General features: G+C 41.9%; 1 protein-coding gene across 1 annotated transcript in view; it reads right to left on the reverse strand.

The window, feature by feature from the left end:
* Positions 1-15,683: 15,683 nt before the first annotated feature.
* The window catches only part of sat2b (spermidine/spermine N1-acetyltransferase family member 2b), a 28,560-nt gene continuing 22,990 nt past the window's right edge, over positions 15,684-21,253 (reverse strand). The window contains exons 4-6 of the mRNA XM_024379066.2: positions 17,034-17,135; positions 16,747-16,787; positions 15,684-16,543 (exon numbers count right to left, since the gene is read on the reverse strand). Of these exons, the coding sequence (XP_024234834.1) occupies positions 16,364-16,543; positions 16,747-16,787; positions 17,034-17,135 (323 nt within the window). The 3' untranslated portion in view covers positions 15,684-16,363. The remainder of the gene's footprint in view (positions 16,544-16,746; positions 16,788-17,033; positions 17,136-21,253) is intronic.

Here is a 21,253-nt window from a genome sequence, read left to right on the forward strand (position 1 = left end):
TACTCAGCAAACTGGATGCAATCTATCACAGTGCCTTCTGTTTTGTCACCAAAGCCCCATATACCACCCACCATTGCGACCTGTATGCCTTCGTCGTTTGGCCCTCGCTACATATTCGTCGCCGACCCACTGGCTCCAGGTCATCTATAAGTCTTTGCTGGGTAAAGCTCCGCCTAATCTCAGCTCACTGGTCACCATAGCAACACCCACCCATAGCACAAGCTCCAGCTTGTGAAGAATCCCGGAACATATTCCACTCTGTGCTAGCAAAACAGTCCTGTAGTTTGGCATCTGCTTCATCTGACCACTTTTTTATATACCGAGTCACTGGTGCTTCCTGCTTTAATTTTTAAACGTAAGTTATGGTCAGATTTTTCAAATGGAGGGCGAGGGAGAGCTTTGTATGCATCTCTGTGTGTGGAGTAAAGGTGGTCTAGAGTTTTTTTTCCCTCTGGTTGCACATTTAACATGCTGATATAAATTTGGCAAAACTGATTTAAGTATCCCTGCATTAAAGTCACCGGCCACTTGGAGCGCCGCCTCTGGATGAGCGTTTTCCTGTTTGCTTATGGCGGAATCGGAATAGAGCTCATTGAGTGCGGCTTTAGTGCCAACCTCACGTTGTGCTGTTATGTAGACAGCTACGAAAAATACAGATGAAAACTCTCTAGGTAGATAGTGTGGTCTACAGCTTATCATGAGATACTCTACCTCAGGCAAGCAAAACTTTGAGACTTCCTTAGATATCGTGCACCAGCTGTTGTTTACATAAATGCATAGGCCCCACCCCGTGTCTTACCAGAGGCTGCTGTTCTGTCTTGCCAATAGAATGTATAACTGGCCAGCTGTATGTTCTTAATGTTGTCGTTCAGCCACAACTCGGTGAAACATAAGATATTACTGTTTTGAAGACATTGTTGTCAGTGGAGACGGCACAATTACCTGTGACCATCATTGATTGTTTTTCCAATACATCAGTGGGACCAAACGATCCATCATGTCTACTCCGAGTAGTAGATGTTCAGTCTTGAGGCAGTTAACATACAAAGGGTGAACAACTGATACGTCTTGGAAGTGTAGTTTCAGCATGAGTCGCATTGTGAAAGGCGAGATAGTCTGAGTTAAACCTTGACGTTCAATGTCGCATCCTTCCATTTTTCAACCAACATTTAGCTGGGTTCACAGCCCTTTTGAGATCATTGAACAATGTTTGAGAGATGAGTGATATTGTCGAGCCTGAATCAATTAACGCATCACAGGTTAAGCAGTCCTCTAGGACTGTTTTGAGGTATGGCCTCTGAGTTGTGTTTTGTTGTCATATTCCCCACAAAGTGGAGTGATTTTTTTCGCAACTGCTGGATGTGTCATTTGTATTCATGGTTAAAACAGATAAACTCATTGGAGTTTGAGTGGAATTGGCTATTGCGATGTTTTCGTTGTGCGTTGCAACATTTGTGTCCGAATCTGAGCCTGTGGGCTTGTTTCTTGATCGAGCTGGCCCTGGATAGGGTCTCGAGTTAGGGTTATGGTTAGGATTAATACATTTGGCTTAATTAATTTGCTTAATATTATCGTGTTTCTATTCAGAGAAAAACAAAATCCTCAGGGTTTCCGTTAGGATAGAATGGAAAATATGGCGCTGTACAACATGCTACAGGATTGGAGGATTCTAAATGGTTTGCCTTCATTAAACTTTGTTCCAATATTTCATTAAACTTTGTTCCAATATTTCTGTAAATAAGTGATATTTTTCCCCATAGTAATTCGTTATGGATCTATAACTAAATCAACATCTGCAATTTGAAAGAGTATTTTTGTTATTATTATCTTATTAACGAAATGTGTTTATCTGTTTATTAGGCTACTGTGCAGTCTACAATACATACTGTAGTAAATATGGGAAAGATCCTAATTCCTTACATAAGGGAGATCAGGCCATGTCCGTACTACAGAATGCGGGGCATGCGGGAGACCGGTGTTATTTCATAGTTGTGATGTCTTCACTATTATTCTATAATGTGGAAAATAGTAAAAAGAAAGAAAAATCCTGGAATGAGTAGGCGTGTCCAAACTTTTGACTGGTACTTGGTTAATTAATTAGATTAATATTATGGTGTTTCTATTCCATGAAAAATGAAAAACCCTCTGGGTTTCTGTTAGAATGAAGCAGAAAATATGGCGCTGTACAACGTGACGCTCAAAAATTCAGAGCGTTATCAGATTGTCAGTTTGTAAATTCAGACCATTTTGCTCTCGGAGCGGACGCTGGATGTTCGGGCTGAGAAGTAGGGTTGATTTGAGCGTTCTGGCCTAACAACGGCAGTACCCAAGCTAATGTTGTCTAGCTTGCTAGCTACTTCCAGACACAAATGAGACCACTCTGACCATTTTACTCGCCTGGTAAGACAGTTTTCATGTTAACCAGAGGGTTGGTGACTGTAACTGTGCTGCTGGAAATAATTTAGTTTATTGACAGTTTACTGACACCGGCCATATTCAACGGGTGTTGAGTGCTTATAAATTCATTATTCTGCTCTCTGGTACACTCAGACGAGAATGCTCTGAAATCGGTGTAGATAGCCAGAGCGAATTTACGAAAGCACCCGACTATACTATTTAGCTAAGCTAAGAATGAGGGGAATAATCAAGTCAATAAAAGTTGGGTAGTTAGCCAGCCTATAGTTAATATACTGGCAAGTTTGATGTTTAACTACTAACGTTAGGTAGCTAACATACCGGTACATACTGCTGTAATGATATGCTATGTGGTTCGCATGGACAGAGTAGCTAACAAATTGTCAACCAACATAATGTGTAAGGTAAATTATTACATTTGAGTAGCAAGCTACCCCTTGGTCATTAGGGCAAATCTGGTCTGTGATAGGAGTTTTTTTTCACACCTAGGTCGGCTATTAGACTATTCTTTAGTAAAGGTTGAATAGTCTATTGTTCAGCTATTAAGCCCCCTCCCCAACTTGCAATAAATTGTTGTTGTTCCCATGTCGAACCTTTCCCTCTTCCACGCGTCATCATTCTGCGCATGAGTGGCTCGCTTGTGGAAATGCTGGCAGGATATGGCAGCCTCTTCGGTTGTGCGTCAAGAATTCTGCATACAGTAGCATGTTTGTATGAATGTGTGGTTATTTACAGGCAAATTGTTATATGCTATGGAGGTACATTTGTGTCTTTTTGTTGTGAGCAAAACTTTTTTTATTTTCAATCAAAAACAATTGTTCTGAAAGCAACTTTTTTCCGACACAAAGGAAGTCATAGCGGACACCTACGAAGAAGGACTGTGTGATGATGGCATCTCAGGTAAGCAGCACTGGGCGTTCTTCCATCCAACTTTTACATAGCTAGTAGTTAGCTCCTACGATTTAGTGTCAGTTCATAACATTCTACTATATTACATACATACATATTTACATACCGTAGAATGATAAATCATGCAATTATTATTCTCAAGCTAACTAAAAGTATTTAGCTACGAACACCTGTTCTCACCATTTTCAGTTGAGTGAATTTTCTTTTCTTTCATGGCAACTCATAAGCAGGCCATGTCATATTTGTTTCATAGTTGATATATAATCATATTTAATGACAGTGTAACAGTTAGCTTTTTTACAGAAGGATGGAAGAACACAATATGCCTGTCACAAAGAGTTAGGGAGTATTTGCAGCGTGTAGATGGTATCATCGCATATTTCCCATCACCTAATGAACAACCACGTCTGGTGTTAAGCTTTCTGTGCTGTATTGATGTATCCTGAAAATGACATCTGCTGCATTAGATTGAACGGTCACATCTCAGTTATTGTTTTCATATCTACAAAAAATAAACTATTTTCTTTACTTTCAGAGAGCGAGCTGATCAAGGTGTCAAATGTAGATATTGCCAGATGTTCACTGTCCAAGGAACAGGCCGTGGAAGCTTTATTTCTGGCAGAAGTAACCAGAGGTAATTAAACTGTTCTGTGTTTTTTCTCTCATCATCTCTGCTTGTCTTGTTGTACATGGAACCTGTCTCACATTAATTTTTAAAAAACTTAAGATGTCAGCTGCTAATTTTCAGATTTACACCACATAAACACAGCCATTTTCACTATCTGTTGCTGCCAAGTCATGATTTCCCTGGGGGTTAGCCTTGCAATAACCAAGTGGTGAGACACATAGCCGTCTATATTTAAATGTTACACTCCAATAGGTGTCTGTGTCACATAGTATCTTCTATTGTTTGTCCTCGTGTCTGTTTTTCAGTATAAAGTACTCCGTAGCCAGTTAGTGTGGACACCAGGTGAGACCACACACAATAACAGTCTCTCTTTATAGGTGAGATGTCAACAGGAAGAATTATTAAAGATACTTTACATTGAAATACAGATAGAGATGTAGTAGTCCCAGAGTTAATGATCCAAGGTCAGTTTTGCATTTCACCTCCTGATTTAAGATGACTGGCCGTGTTAGAATAAAAAAAACAAGGCTTAATCATGCTCTCTCCATCCATCTGTCTCTCGTCTGCAGGTATGTTTTGATGTGAGGAAGCCAGTCCCGTCATTGCCACCTCACCCGCTCTTAAGATAACCTTGTGCCCCTAGTTGGCCCGACGGTTGGTTAGGAGACACCGCAATTGTGATGAACTGAGAGAATATTAGGGTAGCACTGTAATTCATTAAACATATGCTGTCTGCCGCTGTCCTTACCCCTTTCATCTACACCTCTCTCCCCACCTCGACTTTCTTCCTCATTTTATCATGCACACCATATGTGCATTGAAGTACAGATTGAACTTGTATTTATAATATATTACAATTATCATAATTATAATGTATGTATTATGTAGTAATAACACCAGGGTAATGAACTTTTCAATAAAGTGTTTCACATTCTCCACTGGTTGAAATTAAGTGTCTCATTGAAATACTATCCTGTGTCCTCAGATTAATGCAGCTGAACGGAGTTAGATATGCATAGTTTTTTCCCCCTGTATATTTGAATTACAAATCAGCCTTTACTTAAATCATGTTTCTAGTCTATTGCATAGTTACAATGTGTAGTCATTGATGTCCCAGGAGCAGGAGTGGCAAACACTGTTGAAGTGTATAATTGTAATACATACATGCAGACACAGCAATCAATCAATGGAGTTTGATATGACAGAAAAATAATGTCTCAGCGATTCATACCTGAACCGCACCTTTATTTGCCAAGGAAGAGTACATGATCTTTGAATATATTCAATGTACAGGCTACAATGTGGGGATCTCATGAGTGGTAATAACTACAGTACATGTATATAGGACTTGCATCCTTGGCACAACAATGTTATCCATAGGCTTCATTAATGCCATTCAGACTTGAAGTTGATACAACTATGATAGCTGAGGTTCATAGATTGGTATGAATATTAGCTCAGAACCTAACGTTTTAGGGTCCATACACAGATCGGCTACATACTGTAGCTAGCTACACAGCCCTAGGCCTACAGTTATTTTTATCCTCCACTACACAATAAGCAGGTAAATAGTTAGCTAGCTATGTTACTTCAGCTGCATTGCAAGGCAAGCTAACACAATTGTACATTCAAGTTGCAGTAAATTCTTTAGCTAGCTAGATTCTCTACATCCACTGTTTCACAAGACGACAGCCTGGTTTGCTGGTTTCCTCAGGAGTCCGTAAAACATTAAATAACACGAATTACAAAGGAATTCTGTCATAACACTAGCTAGCATTAGCTAGTCAGATAACTTTCTAAATAGCGATTTTCGTAAATGAACTTTATGATAAAACAATATGCACAAAAGTTTCTCCACATTAACTAACATAATTCCTCTCAATTATACATGTTTTGCTTGACTCGTTATGACATCATAGCTACTTGCATTTGGTTCCACAGTCATGTTTTGTCAGCCATCTTCACCCAGGGACGGGTGGCTCATGTCAAATTCGTCATTGGAACCACTCGATATGATTGGTCATATTAAAACCTTGGTTCCCAAATGCATAATGAGTGGTGGTCTGGAGCAATGAAGCCGTGACACTGGATACCCGCAGTGCAAGTTTTTAAAGGAGGAACCACTGCATAACACAGGGCTGTAACCCAAACAAAGAGCTGTAAACCTCTAATAAATACACTGGACGAGAACCGTAATAACAATACACGTGACCCGTAATAACACTAACACGCAAGCCGCTACTACAGAGCACAGTTACTCACAAGACAAACGGACTTGGAACAATAATCAACAAGGCCAATGGGGAACAGAGGGCACATACACTACCATTCAGAAGTTTGGGGTCACTTAGAAATGTTCTTGTTTTTGAAAGAAAAGCACTTTTTTGTCCATTAAAATAACATCAAATTCATCAGAAATACCGTGTAGACATTCTTAAAGGTTGTAAATGACTATTGTAGCTGGAAATGACAGATTTTTAATGGAATATCTACATAGGCCCATTATCAGCAACCATCACTCCTGTGTTCCAATGGCACATTGTGTTAGCTAATCCAAGATAATAATTTTAAATGGATCATTAGAAAACTCTTTTGCAATTATGTTAGCACAGCTGAAAACTGTTGTTTTGATTAAAGAAGCAATAAAACTGTCCTTCTTTAGACTAGTTGAATATCTGGAGCATCAGCATTTGTGGGTTCGATTACATGCTCAAAATGTCTAGAAACAAAGACCTTGGTAGAGAAATGGTAGTGTATATACACATACTAATCAGGGTGATTGGGAACCAGGTTTGAGTAATGAGACAAGACAGTACGGGGTTGGTGGTAATGATCCAGTTCAGTGACGCCTAGAAGGCCGGTGATGTGGACCTCCAGAGCTGGTGACCGGAATGAGCAGCAGTACTGGGGGGGATCCGTAACAGTACCCCCCTGACAGCGGGATGACACCGGCCCCGGGGACGACCACAGAGACGCAGAAGGTGAAAATCCCTGGTCAGGGAAGAGTCCAGGATGTCCACCGCAGGAACCCAGCACCGCTCCTCTGGGCCGTAGCCCTCCCAGTCGATGAGGTACTGGAGACGCCCCGCCCGACGCCTCAAATCCAGGACTTCACGGACTAAGTACGCTGAATCTCCCTCGATGTCCAGAGGAGGAGGTGGAGTGTCACTGGGTCCAGCATCAGTGAGGGGGCCAGGCACCACTGGCCTGAGGAGAAACACATGAAAAGTCAGGTTAATGCAGTAATCAGCAGGGAGTTGCAAATGGTATGTTACCTCAGGACTTTAAACGGCCCCACAAACTGCGGGCTCGGCTTCTAGTAGGGCAGGTTCTGGGTGGAGAGCCAGACGCAGTCGTCTGCAGAGAAAACAGGCGCCTCACTAAGATGGTGGTCGGCCTGTTCCTTGTGCCGACGCACGGACTGCTGAAGACGAGTGTGCACAGCGTTCCAGATCTCCTCAGCATGCCCGAAACCACTCATCCACCACATGAGCCTCGGTCTGGCTCAGATGCCAAGGTGCCAGGGCCGGCTGATAACCCAACACGCACTGGAAAGGAGTGTGGTTAGTGGAGGAGGGGCGAACGGAATTCTACGCATACTGAGCCCAAGGTAGAAAATCCGCCCACTCCTCCGGCCGGTCCTAACAGTAACACCTCAGGAACCTGCCCACTTCCTGATTGACCCTCTACGGGAGTGAGAGGTTAGGATGTGCCAGCACGGGAGCAGTGGAGAAGCTGGTCTTCAACGTCTCGAACATCCTCTCCGCCTCCGCCGTCCAACAAAGCCACTGGGGTCCTCTCAGCAGGGAGGTAAGAGGTGCGACCACCGTGCTGAAGCCCCGGATGAACCTCAGGAAATAGTTGGCGAATCTCTGGACTGCTTTCACGGCATTGGGGATGGGCCATGACCTGACTGCGCTGATGCGTTGCTCCTCCATCTCTACTCCCTCCGTGGATATGAGGTAGCCCAAAATGGACACGGGCTGCTGGAAAAACAACATTTTTCCTTGTTTAACATATAGATGATGCTCCAACCGTCTTCCCAGCACAGACCTGGCCAACGAGACATGTTGGGCGCAGTCAGCAGAATAGACCAACATGTCGTCTATATAAACCACAACGCCCCGTTGATAAACAGTCTTATTAATCATAATGTCATTCTGAACATCATAACCCCAGCCTTGCTCATAATTCAGTACTACACAAATTGGTTTAAATATTTATTTACTAGCTAACTAAATACTAACACAGAATAAACATACACCCTTTACATGAGACAGTCCCTAAGGGACTGACAAAGGTGCCAAAACCCCCACAACAATCCCTTCCTCCCCTCTGCAGGTGAGAGAAGTTCTGGTTATTGTCAGCCATTGCCAAGCTTATCTGCCCCATTGTGATCCTCACAGGACAGCCATGGCACTAAATGTATAATGTGTTACTGGAGTTTAACTTCCGAGGGACTAGGAAGTATCTAGCTATTGGGAACTGATAGACAGTGCCAGCCTAGTTATAGTGAAAGAGACTCTAGCCTCGAGAGCTACCTTAAAAAAGGAAACTCCATCCAAAATTTGTATTTTATAAATTTAGCGCATTACATGTTCATCGAATAAACATTTAATAAGTGTGAAGCAGAATGATAATACCCAACAGAAATTGGTAACACTAACTCTTGAAACACCTTAACCCAACCAGGGAATGAACCTGCAAACTATTGAACAATAACACCAACTCTTGAAACAACACCTTAATCCACTTATTTAACACAAAACCATGCATTTGCCTGTATAGACAGACATTAGCATAATGAATGAATGGTGGATCGCATTGAGCCTTGGGCTGTGATATAAAAAGGATGCTAAAATGATTGTCAGTTCTATCTGCAACAATGTGAACTTTTTGAAATCACTATTGTTTTCCCCTACTGAATACAGCCCATCTCAATGAATTGACTGCATGTCATGTGACAAACAAACAGCATACTTCCTGGTACCAGTATTTCACATGGAATTACCTAGACATGAAATAACTCTACAGATTCCTCAATATTCAAGATTAAAATAACACACCCATGGAACAATACATTATCTGCATGCTGATCACACATTATAGAAATAGTGCTTGGTAACAACTTTATCCTTATTCCAGTTTAAAAATTACAACAAAACAACAATCACGAAAGAAAAAAAAGGCAGCATTCAAAACTACCGGAGAAGATAGTTGCATCAGTCAGTGTATGACAAACATTTGATGCCCCCCGCCCCCCCCCCCAAAAAAAAAACCTGCAATGTGCCGTACTTGTATAGATCTCATATGACCAGACAACATGGAAACTGCTGTGATGATCACGGATGAATTGAAACACAGGATTTGATATGAATGCAACATGAAGTGTTGCTGATACGGTAACTGGATGATCTGATGACAATGAGAAGGAAAGAACATGTTACTCAGGAAGATGTTACAAGAACCCTTCAGTCACATCTTTTTAATTACAAGAGGACAACATGCTTGCTTCAAGCACAACACAAAACATTGAAAAGTGTAACTATTCTCAACGCCTCTAATGACCTTCAGTTAAGTGAAGTTGAAAAGATTTGTAAATCATGCAGACTGGAGAATCAACCGCAGCTCAAATAAATAAAAGTCCATGCTGAACAAAACTATCACAACTATCCACTCAGAGGAAAACAGCCCTATGCTATGAGGCCCATTTTCCATTTGTTGAACCAATTGAATAAAAATTCAGAAGCATATATCTTGGAGTTTAAAATAAAAAGAGGCATCTATTTTGTACAGGTCTTGTGAATTCATAGCCATTTGAATTAAATGGAAAACATAACACTAAAGCAGACCTCCACTTTTATAGGATGTAATCAATTAAAGCTATAGGTAAGTAATTTAATTAGTTGTATTGCTTATATAAAATATATAATGTTCAATCATGTACATTGAGTTTTTAATGTCATTTACTTTAAATTCAGCTCTTACCATGAAATTGCTGGTAAGGATTGGTGAGTCATCGAAACCCATTTGACATGAGGAGCCAGTCTCAATGGATGGTCTTAAGCAGGTATGTTGTCATGTCTGCTCCTCCCCTCTGGGGTACGCCATCGCCAGAGTAATAACCACCGGTCCTGGGATTCATCATTACGTACACCTGGCACTTATCATTACACGCACCTGTTAATCATTATGATTCACACCTGGACTTCATTACCATCATAATTTCCTCCCCTTTATATCACTCTCCCATGTTCATTCACCAGTTGGTATTGTTCTTGTGTATCAGCATTCTGCCTTATGTTAGTGTCGTTTTGTTGTTTTATTAAAACATTTCAACTGCTTCCGACTCACCGCCCCATCATTACATATGTCCTACTACCAAGTCTTTGATCACTGTAAAGGCTACTGCTGGAGGTGGTGCTGAAGGGCCAGTAGGAGGCACCCTTTCCTCTGGTGTAAAAAAATATCCCAATGCCCCAGGTCAGTGATTGGGGACACTGCCCTGTGTAGGGCGCTGTATTTTGGATGGGACATTAAACAGGTGTCCTGACTCTCTGTGGTCACTAAAGATCCCATGGCACTTATCGTAAGAGTAGGGGTGTTAACCCCGGTGTCCTGGCTAAATTCTCAATCTGGCCTTCATACCATCATGGCCACCTAATCATCCCCAGCTTAAAATTGGGCTCATTCATCTCTCCTGTAACTATTCCCCAGGTTGTTGCTGAAAATGTGAATGTGTTTCAGTCAACTTATCTGGTAAAATAAGGGTTAAATATAGAAATTCCTACAATCATCTTAAATATAATATATTTTGGTAATGGTATAGCATTTTGTATAAATATTCACTGGAATAATAAATAACAGCGCATATTGTTTTGTCTTTCAGACAATAAGACAGCGATTTCAACTGGATTCTGAAATGGACATTACCGATACAAAATATTGGGATGAGGATTGAAATGACTACCTTGACCTCAAGGATGACATTCTGCTGCAAGATAGAGGCAAACTAAAGGTCACAGTGGCTCAGGCATCCCCAAATATCCAGGCCCCTTGCACCTCAGTAGCTGACTTACTTCCAGATTACTCACAAGGAGTATACAGCAAAGTCCTATTTGTATCAGTTAAAATAAAATGTAGGGATAATTATTTAGCATGCAGTATCTGAGGTTTTTGTAATTCAGAGATCAATCGTTATCTGCCATGTGAGTGAAGAAAGCAACCTGAAATAGTAGAGACAACTTGGGGGAGGTGGGTGATCAAAGAATTCAACTTGACAATGTTTAGTGTTTTTTTTTATACAGAGTTAATCTTAAAGCGTCTCCCTGGAAGAAACATCTGGAACTGATGCCCCCAAAAACATATGGCCAGACAATTCCCCTATATATGAGGACACTGTCACTGGAGCTTAAAGGATTTACAGAAACAAAGTGGATCTCACAAAACCTCAATCTCATCACCTGAGGGGTATGTTGCTGTCTGCACTTGTTGACGAAGCACTGCAGTACACAACATATCCTGAAAAGTACCAGAAAATTAAAAGGGCAAATGCCATAATCTTGAAATGGCCTGAAGTCCAAATGGGGTTCCCACACTATCAAATCAAACTTTATTTGTCACATGCGCCAAATACAAGTGTAGACCTTACCGTGAAATGCTTACTTACAAACCCTTAACCAACAGTACAGTTCAAGAAGAGTTTAGTAAATTTGGTAAATATTTTCTTAAGTAAATAAAATACAAAAATACTAAAAAGTAACACAATGACATAACAATAAGGAGGCTATATACAGGGAGTACTGGTACCGAGTCAGCGTGCAGGGGTACAGGTTAGTTGAGGTAATTTGTACATGTAGGTAGGGGTAAAGTGACAATGCTTAGATAATAAACAGTGAGTAGCAGCAGTGTACAAAACAAGTGTGTGGGGGTGGTGGGGGGTCAATGTAATAGCCTGGTGGCCATTTGATGAATTGTTTAGCAGTCTCATGGCTTGGGGGTAGAAGCTGTTGAGGAGCCTTTTGGTCCTAGACTTGGCACTCTGGTACCGCTTAGGGTAGCAGAGAAAACAGTCTATGACTTGGCTGACTGGAGTCTGACAATTTTTTGGTCTTTCCTCTCACACCGCCTATTATATAGGTCCTGGCTGGCAGGAAGCTTGGCCCCAGTGATGTACTGGGCCATATGCACTACCCTCTGTAGCGTCTTACGGTCAGATGCCGAGCAGTTGCCATACCAGGCGGTGATGCAACCAGTTAGGATGTTCTCAAGGATGCTCTCAATGGTGCAGCTGTAGAACTTTTTCAGAATCTGGGGACCCACGACAAATCTTTTCAGTCTCCTGAGGGGGAAAATGTTTTGTCGTGCCCTCTTCATGACTGTCTTGGTGTGTTGGGACCATGATAGTTCGTTGGTGATGTCGACACCAAGGAACTTGAAACTCTCGACCCGCTCCACTACAGCCCCGTTGATGTTAATGGGAGCCTGTTCGGCCTGCCTTTTCCTGTAGTCCATGATCAGCTCCTTTGTCTTGCTCACATTGATGGAGAGGTTGTTGTCCTGGCACCACACTGCCAGTTCTCTGACCTCCCTATAGGCTGTCTCATCATTGTCGGTGATCAGGCCTACCACTGTTGTGTCATCGGCAAACTTAATGATGGTGTTGGAGTTGTGTTTGGCCACGTGGTCATGGTGAACAGGGAATACAGGAGGGGACACCCCTGAGAGGCCCCAGTGTTGAGGATCAGAGTGGCAGACGTGTTGTTGCCTGCCCTTACCACCTGGGGTCGGCCCGTCAGGTAGTCCAGGATCCAGTTGCAGAGGGAGGTGTTTATTCCCAGGCTCCTTAGGTTAGTGATGAGTTTCGTGGGCACTATGGTGTTGAACGCTGAGCTGTAGTCAATGAACAGGCCAGATAAATGGACTGTTTGAAAATGTGAAGAATGTAATACCCGCTCTACATGACAAGGTAACTTGCTCGGCAAGCGATGGCATCATCCCTTAGTGCTGGAATAGCCTTCACATACAGTACCGTTGGAAAGTATTCAGACCCCTTGACTTTTTCCACATTTTGTTACATTACAGCCTTATTCTAAAATGGAGTCAATCGTTTTTTCCCCTCTAAATCAATCTACACACAATACCCCATGATGACAAAAATAAAAACAGGTTTTTACAAATATTAGCACAAAAATATTACTGAAACATCCCATTTACATAAGTATTCAGACCCTTTACTCAGTACTTTGTTGAAGAAGAACCTTTGGCGTCAATTACAGCCTTGAGTATTCTTGGGTATGACGCTACTAGCTGGTACAGCTGTATTTGGAGAGTTTCTCACATTCTTCTCTGCCAGGTTGGATGGGGAGCGTCGCTGCACAGCTATTTTCAGGTCTCTCCATAGATGTTCAATCAGGTTCAAGTCCAGGCTCTGACTGGGCCACTCAAGGACATTCAAAGACTCCTACGTTGTCTTGGCTGTGTGGTTAGGGTCGTTGTCCTGTTGGACGATGAACCTTTGCCCTAATCTGAATGCTCTGGAGCAGGTTTTCATCAAGGATCTCTCTGTACTTTGCTCTGTTCATCTTTCCCTCGATCCTGACTAGTTTCCCAATCTTGGCATTCAGGCCAAAGAGTTCAATCTTGGTTTCATCAGACCAGAGAATCTGGTTTCCTTTAGGTACCTTTTGGCAAACTCCAAGCGGGCTGTCATGTGCCTTTTACCGAGGAGTTGCTTGCGTCTGGCCACTCTACCATAAAGACTTGACTGGTGGAATGCTGCAGAGATGAGGAACCCTGGAGCTCTGTCATCAGCTTCTTGGTCACCTCCCTGACCTTCTCACCCTTCTCCCCCAATTTCTCAGTTTGGCTGGGTGGCCAGCTCTAGGAAGAGACTTGGTGGTTCCAAACTCCATTAATTTAAGAATGATTATGTAAAGAAGGATAAATTGTATGAGTAATTTCAATATTTGAGTGATACATTTCAATTATTCATACAAAAGGAAATGTATTAAAACATTCATTATTTACTATTGTGGAACATTAAGAATTCTAATTGACTATTATTGTCATGATTGTCATCATCATCATCATACTTGATTATAATTATATGATGTAGCCTATCTTTAATTGTATAGCCTATAAATAAAATTAAAAAATAAACTTCCTCTACTGTACATATCAGGCCTATCAGCTCAACACTACACTCTAAGGGACATTTTGTAGAATGAAACCATAAAGACCTAACCCCTCAACAATTTCAATCCCTGTTTTATTGTCACCAGCAGAGGCAACCTGTTATTCAGGGCAAAGCCCCACCTGTTTTGAGCCCACCTGTTAAGCTTAAAAAATGAAGTAAAAAAATAATTATTGAAAAAAAGCTGCATACAAACATGGTCTCTTTTTTTCTCTAAAATGCAGGTGTTTCCGCCTAGCTCAGTGCTTTCTGTGGTGGTTGGGCAGCCAGCGGAACATACGGAATGTAGCTGTTGTTCTCTAGTTAAGCTGTGATGATTGTCTGTGTTCTGTCACTCATGGGGACACTTATGTCACCGCAAAAACTACAAGGAGAGCTAATGAATTCAAGCCCCTTTGGTGCTGCCATAGAGTTACATTAGAAGCGCCCATCCAAAAAAGGCTCAAGGTCATTGGCCACAGATAAAATGATTTCAAATCACGTTATATCTACAGTAGCTTTGACTGGACTGATCATGTCAACATCATACTTTCAAAATCTTAGCTAGCAAGCTAGACAAGCAGTCATCATCATGAATCAGGTCGACAATCTACTGGCAAATCCTTTTCAATCCTTGTCATATGAAGAGAAATTATAGATAAAACGTATCGGTGCTCACCCGCCATCGGACATATACATTACAGTTGGAAGTTGGAAATCGCAAATTCAACAATGAGTGGCTTGGAAGGAATCAGTGGCTAACTGCAAATGTTGCAAAGCAATCACTAGCCAGCTATTCAGTGGAGTGTGTGTGTGGTCTAAGTCTGAGTTTAAGGGTCACGTTTTCAAGCTGTTCAAAACAACTGGACACTCAGAACTGGGAAATCTCGGGACTTCAGTGAGTTCAAGACAACCAGGAACCCAGGAAAAAAAACTACCCCAGACTGGGAAAAGATGTTTTGAACGGCCATCCAACTCAGAATTCCAAGTTGGGAACTGGGGCCTCGTTCTAGAGTTCTGAACTGAGGATCACTGATGTCATGATTCAACCTTGTTTTATCTTGAGTTCCCAGTTGTCTTGAAAGCACCATAAATACAGAGAATGACAGACTTTGATGAGAAATTTTCCCACGAAGGACCACCTTACTGTTCAAGTGAGCACAGCACAAGGTGAGCCCAAACATGTATTGTATGCTGGTGAATTAATGATGTAATATGCCAGGGAGATATGTACAGTTGAATTCAGAAGTTCACATACACTTAGGTTGGAGTCATTAAAACTTGTTTTTCAACCACTCCACAAATTTCTTGTTAACAAACTATAGTTTTGGCAAGTCGGTCAGGACATCTACTGTGCATGACAAGTAATATTTCCAACAATTGTTTACAGACAAATGATTTCACTTATAATTCACTGTATCACAATTCCAGTGGGACAGAAGTTTACTAAGTTGACTTTAAACAGTTTGGAAAATTCCAGAAAATGATATCATGGCTTTAGAAGCTTCTGATAGGCTAATTGACATACTTTGAGTCAATTGGAGGTGTACCTGTGGATGTATTTCAAGGCCTAACTTCAAACAGTGCCTCTTTGCTTGTCATCATGGGAAATCAAAAGAAATCAGCCAATCAGTTAATATGCTTGCTCACAATGTTCAGACAAATGCTCAACCGGCTATGTGCTAGTGCAATGTTGCTGCTATATCACCACTTCCTGCACATCCAGCAAAATTTCTGCTGTACCTCAAAGTTATGAATTTACATTTTCTGATTTATAGATGTAGGTTAAATACAGCTTGAGGACACATCAACCTAAACAAATGATATTTATATACATACAGTACCACTCATTACAGGAATTTTCTTTATTTGGACTATTTTCTACATTGCAGAATAGTGAAGACATCAAAACTATGAAATAACACATTATGTAGTAACCAAAAAAGTGTTAAACAAATCAAAATCAATTTTAAGTATTCACTGTTTGCCTTGATGACCGCTTGAATGAGTAGGTGTGTCCAAACGTTATATATATGTATAAAAATGTAATAATGTTTGACTATATTTAAATGCACATTAAACATAAAAGATGACTGGGATAGTTTGTTTTGCATCGCCCAGAGCTCCGGCTGAGCGGAGTTTCCATTAGTCCCTACCCACCCACCAACGCAAAATGAACCTGCCCACTGTGTGATGTTATGGGCGGAACCAAACTAGACCCAGGCCTATAAAATGCTCTAATCTTTAGGTGCTTCCTTAGCTAATGTGTCCAGGGTTTGTCCATGAAACCGTAAGAAGTGCCAACCTTCTTTGGCAGTCAGGTCCTCGGCACCTTTGGCAATGTAGAAATCTAGTGATGGTTTGTTCCATTCTAGGACAGATAACTGCAGCCGCACACACTGCTTCTCCACCCCTACCTAGAGAAGCAACCATACACAACTAATCAATCATAGAGAGAACACAGCATCACTTCTATTCAGAGGATGTGGTTCAATGGCAATAAATTAACCTTCTCATCACACAATGTCATTCATGTGTCAATCATACATAATAATGAACATGGTAGATAGATGGAGGAGTTCCAGTTGGGATCAGCCATACAGTGGAACATGAAACCGACCTGAGCTACTTTGGCCATCAGTCCCGTTCCGATGCCTTTTCCTACAGGGAGAAAAATAAACAGACATGAGGTGGAGCATTTCTAGCCTAACAGCAGTACTTTCTCATTCCCGTGTTTAAACACCAAATGCAAAGCCCAAAGTGGCATTAATTTCTTTCAATTTTCCATTTATTTCTATACATCTGGTAGAACATTTGGCTGATTCAAATATGAACTTAACAGACACTGTTGTACAGATACTGTAGTATAGTTGTACAGTAGGCTAATAAGTGTACGTGCATATTTACCTCTGAAGTCAGGCATTACATAGAGGTCCTCCATGTACACTGACCGCCCTTTCCATGTGCTGTAGGTGTAGAAGTAAAGGGCGTACCCAACGACCGTGTACCCTTCACACAACAAACAAGCAGTGTCAGCTGATACCCAACTAAAAATTCTATGAAGAGAGAACGTTTTTGTAATGCTACCCGTAATGTTCCCTTAATGTTTGAGCGTCCAGTTTTCCGTTAGTTAGAATGTTCTCCTATCTATGTTAGCAAAAACCTTCTGAGAGACGTTTTAGAATGTTTTGGTGTTAAAGCTAGGAGAACATTCCCTTAATAGTCAAGCAGAACATATCTAGAGCACGGTTACAATGTTTCCAGAATATTCATGTTCTAGACACGTTTTATGGGACAGTGCAAGAACATTAATGTGTATCAGTTGTCAGGACGTCACGTGATGGTCCCAAATGTTTGGGACCTGACACATCACACCTTGTTACTGTTGCCAAGCCCATAAATTCCTTGATTGGTGAACTACTGATAAATGTACAGCTCTTGTTGTCTGTTGGCAAGGTTTGGGATACTCACACACGGTGCTTTTAACATAATTACAGTATGCATTTTCTTTACACAATTTTCTCCCCAATTTTGAGATACCCAATTGGTAGTTACGACCTTGTCTCATCGCCAAAACATGTCCCACCAAGCGGCGCTGCTTGACACACTGCTCGCTTAACCTGGAAGTCACCCGCTCTAATGTGTCAGAGGAAACACTGTTCAACTGACAACCCAAGTCAGCTTTGCCCGGCCCACCTCAAAGAGAAGCTAGAGCACAAAGCCCCCCAGCCAAACCCGGACGGTCAATTGTGTGCCATCCTATGGGGCTCCTAGTCATAGCTGTAGTGGCACCTCAGTACTGTGATGCGGTGTGTTGCGCCACTCGGGAGGCCTAAACTTATACACAGTATTTGACATGCAGTGGGGCAAACAATATTTAGTCAGCCACCAATTGTGCAAGTTCTCCCACTTAAGAAGATGAGAGAGGCCTGTAATTTTCATCATAGGTACACTTCAACTATGACAGACAAAATGAGGGAAAAAAATCCAGAAAATCACATTTTTAATGAATTTATTTGCAAATTATGGTGGAAAATAAGTATTTGGTCACCTACAAACAAGCAAGATTTCTGGCTCTCACAGACCTGTAACTTCTTCTTTAAGAGGCTCCTCTGTCCTCCACTCATTACCTGTATTAATGGCACCTGTTTGAACTTGTTATCAGTATAAAAGACACCTGTCCACAACCTCAAACAGTCACACTCCAAACTTCACTATGGCCAAGACCAAAGAGCTGTCAAAGGACACCTGAAACAAAATTGTAGACCTGCACCAGGCTGGGAAGACTGAATCTGCAAAAGGTAAGCAGCTTGGTTTGAAGAAATAAACTGTGGGAGCAATTATTAGGAAATGGAAGACATACAAGACCACTGATAATCTCCCTCGACCTGGGGCTCCACGCAAGATCACACCCCGTGGGGTCAAAATGATCACAAGAACGGTGAGCAAAAATCCCAGAACCACACGGGGGGACCTAGTGAATGACCTGCGGAGAGCTGGGACCAAAGTAACAAAGCCTACCATCAGTAACACACTACTACGCCGCCAGGGACTCAAATCCTGCAGTGCCAGACGTGTCCCCCTGCTTAAGCCAGTACATGTCCAGGCCGTCTGAAGTTTGCTAGAGAGCATTTGGATGATCCAGAAGAAGATTTGGAGAATGTCATATGGTCAGATGAAACCAAAATAGAACTTCTTGGTAAAAACTCAACTTGTCGTGTTTGGAGGACAAAGAATGCTGAGTTGCATCCAAAGAACACCATACCTATTGTGAAGCATGGGGGTGGAAACATCATGCTTTGGGGCTGTTTTTCTGCAAACGGACCAGGACGACTGATCTGTGTAAAGGAAAGCATGAATGGGGCCATGTATCGTGAGATTTTGAGTGAAAACCTCCTTTCATCAGCAAGGGCATTGAAGATGAAACGTGGCTGGGTCTTTCAGCATGACAATGATCCCAAACACACCGCCCGGGCAACGAAGGAGTGGCTTCGTAAGAAGCATTTCAAGGTCCTGGAGTGGCCTAGCCAGTCTCCAGATCTCAACCCCATAGAAAATCTTTGGAGGTAGTTGAAAGTCCGTGTTGCCCAGCAACAGCCCCAAAACATCACTGTTCTAGAGGAGATCTGCATGGAGGAATGGGCCAAAATACCAGCAACAGTGTGTGAAAACTTACAGAAAACGTTTGACCTCTGTCATTGCCAACAAAGGGTATATAACAAAGTATTGAGATAGTATTTGGTCAATAACAAAAGTTTTACAATTGGTGGCTGACTAAATAATTTTTGCCCCAATGTACATGATGACATTGTGCATGTTCATTTATACAGTAATTATAATTCAACATGTCCTCAGCTGGGATTTGACCTCACAACCTCTTGGTTCACAGCATTCAGATCTTCCTACTACACCACCATGTCTGTGTTGGTCATCATTGATTCTGAATAGTTGTCTAATGTTGTTGGGGCATATTAACCTGTTCTAAGATACTCCTCAATCACTATAATCAAAAGTGCTCTATTGACTTTTAACACAGCTGAGATTCACTTCAACGTGCATTCACCCTATTGCTTACACCTATCAAGTTCAACTGGAGTTGCTTACCTAGACGACATTCCTGTGGTACTTTCTGTAGATGGGTGAAAACAACGACAATTGAATCCATTTTGAATTCAGGCTGTAACACAACAAAAATGTGGAATATGGGTATAAATACTTTCTGGGAAAAAAAGCACTGTGTGTGAGTATCTCTAACCTTGCCAACAGACAAACAGCTATGAAGGGATCAGTAGTTCATCTAACAGGGCCTTTATTGGTTCGACAACAATAACAAGACATGATGTGTAATCACCTTAATGTTGTTGTAACGTTCTGATGAAACTCTAGAACTTGGGAGATCAGATGCTGCTGGAAGTGGTGCTGAAGGGCCAGTAAGAGGCACCCCTTCCTCTGGCCTAAAAAACTTTTCCCAATGCCCCAGGGCATGATTGGGGACATTGCTATGTGTAGGGTGCCGCCTTTCAGGTGGGACATTAAATGGCTGTCACGGATCTACACAAAATACTCCATAATGTCAAAGTGAAAAGAAATATAAATGTTTACAAATAAACAAAAACGAAATAACTAAAAAAGTCTTAGTTATATGCAGTCACCTCAAATTATTGACACCCTTGATAAAGATGAGCAAAAAAGACTAAATAAATAATACAAATTCTGGGCTATATTGTATGCAAAAAAATGGGGAAATTATATTATACTAATACAATCTCAGAGAAAGAGCTTTTGTTTAAAAAGTATAAAATGACATCTCAAAAAGGTAGCTGTCAAAATGAGGGCAGGAAGTTTTCCCCCGATAATGCATTGGGCAGACCGCATCACGCTCTAGAGAGCCCTGCGGTTGCAGGTGGTGCAGTTGCCGTACCAGGTGGAGATACAGCGCGACAGGATGCTGTCAATTGTGCATCTGTAAAAATGTGTGAGATTCTTAGGGGCCAAGCCAAATTTGTTCAGCATCCTGAGGTTGAAGAGGTGCTGTTGCATCTTCTCTACCACACTGTCGGTGTGGCTAGACCATTTCAGATTGTTAGTGATGTGTACGCCGAGGAACTTTAAGCTTTTCACCTTCTCCACTGCGGTCCCATTGATGTGGATAGGGGCGTGTTCCCTCTGCAGTTTCCTGAAGTCCACGATCAGCTCCTTTGTTTTGTTGACATTGAGGTTGAGGTTATTTTCATGGCAGCACTCCCCCAGGGCCCTCATCTCCTCCCTGTAGGCTGTCTCGTCATTGTTGGTAATCAGACCTACTACTGTGATGTCGTCTGCAATCTTGATGATTGAGTTATAGGCCTGCGTTGCCACGCAGTCATGGGTGAACAGGGAGTACAGGAGGGGGCTGAGCACGCACCCTTGTGGGGCCCCAGTGTTGAGGATCAGCAAAGTGGAGGTGTTGTTTCCTACCTTTACCACCTGGGAGAGGCCTGTCTGGAAGTCCAGGACCCAGTTGCACAGACCCAGGGCCCCAATCTTAACGATGAGTTTTGAGGGTACTATGGTGTTGAAGGCTGAGCTATAGTCAATGAACAGCATTCTAACATAGGTATTCCTTCTTGTCCAGATAAGGATAGGAC

This window comes from Oncorhynchus tshawytscha, linkage group LG19 (genome assembly GCF_018296145.1).
Source record: "Oncorhynchus tshawytscha isolate Ot180627B linkage group LG19, Otsh_v2.0, whole genome shotgun sequence".
NCBI lineage: Eukaryota > Metazoa > Chordata > Actinopteri > Salmoniformes > Salmonidae > Oncorhynchus > Oncorhynchus tshawytscha.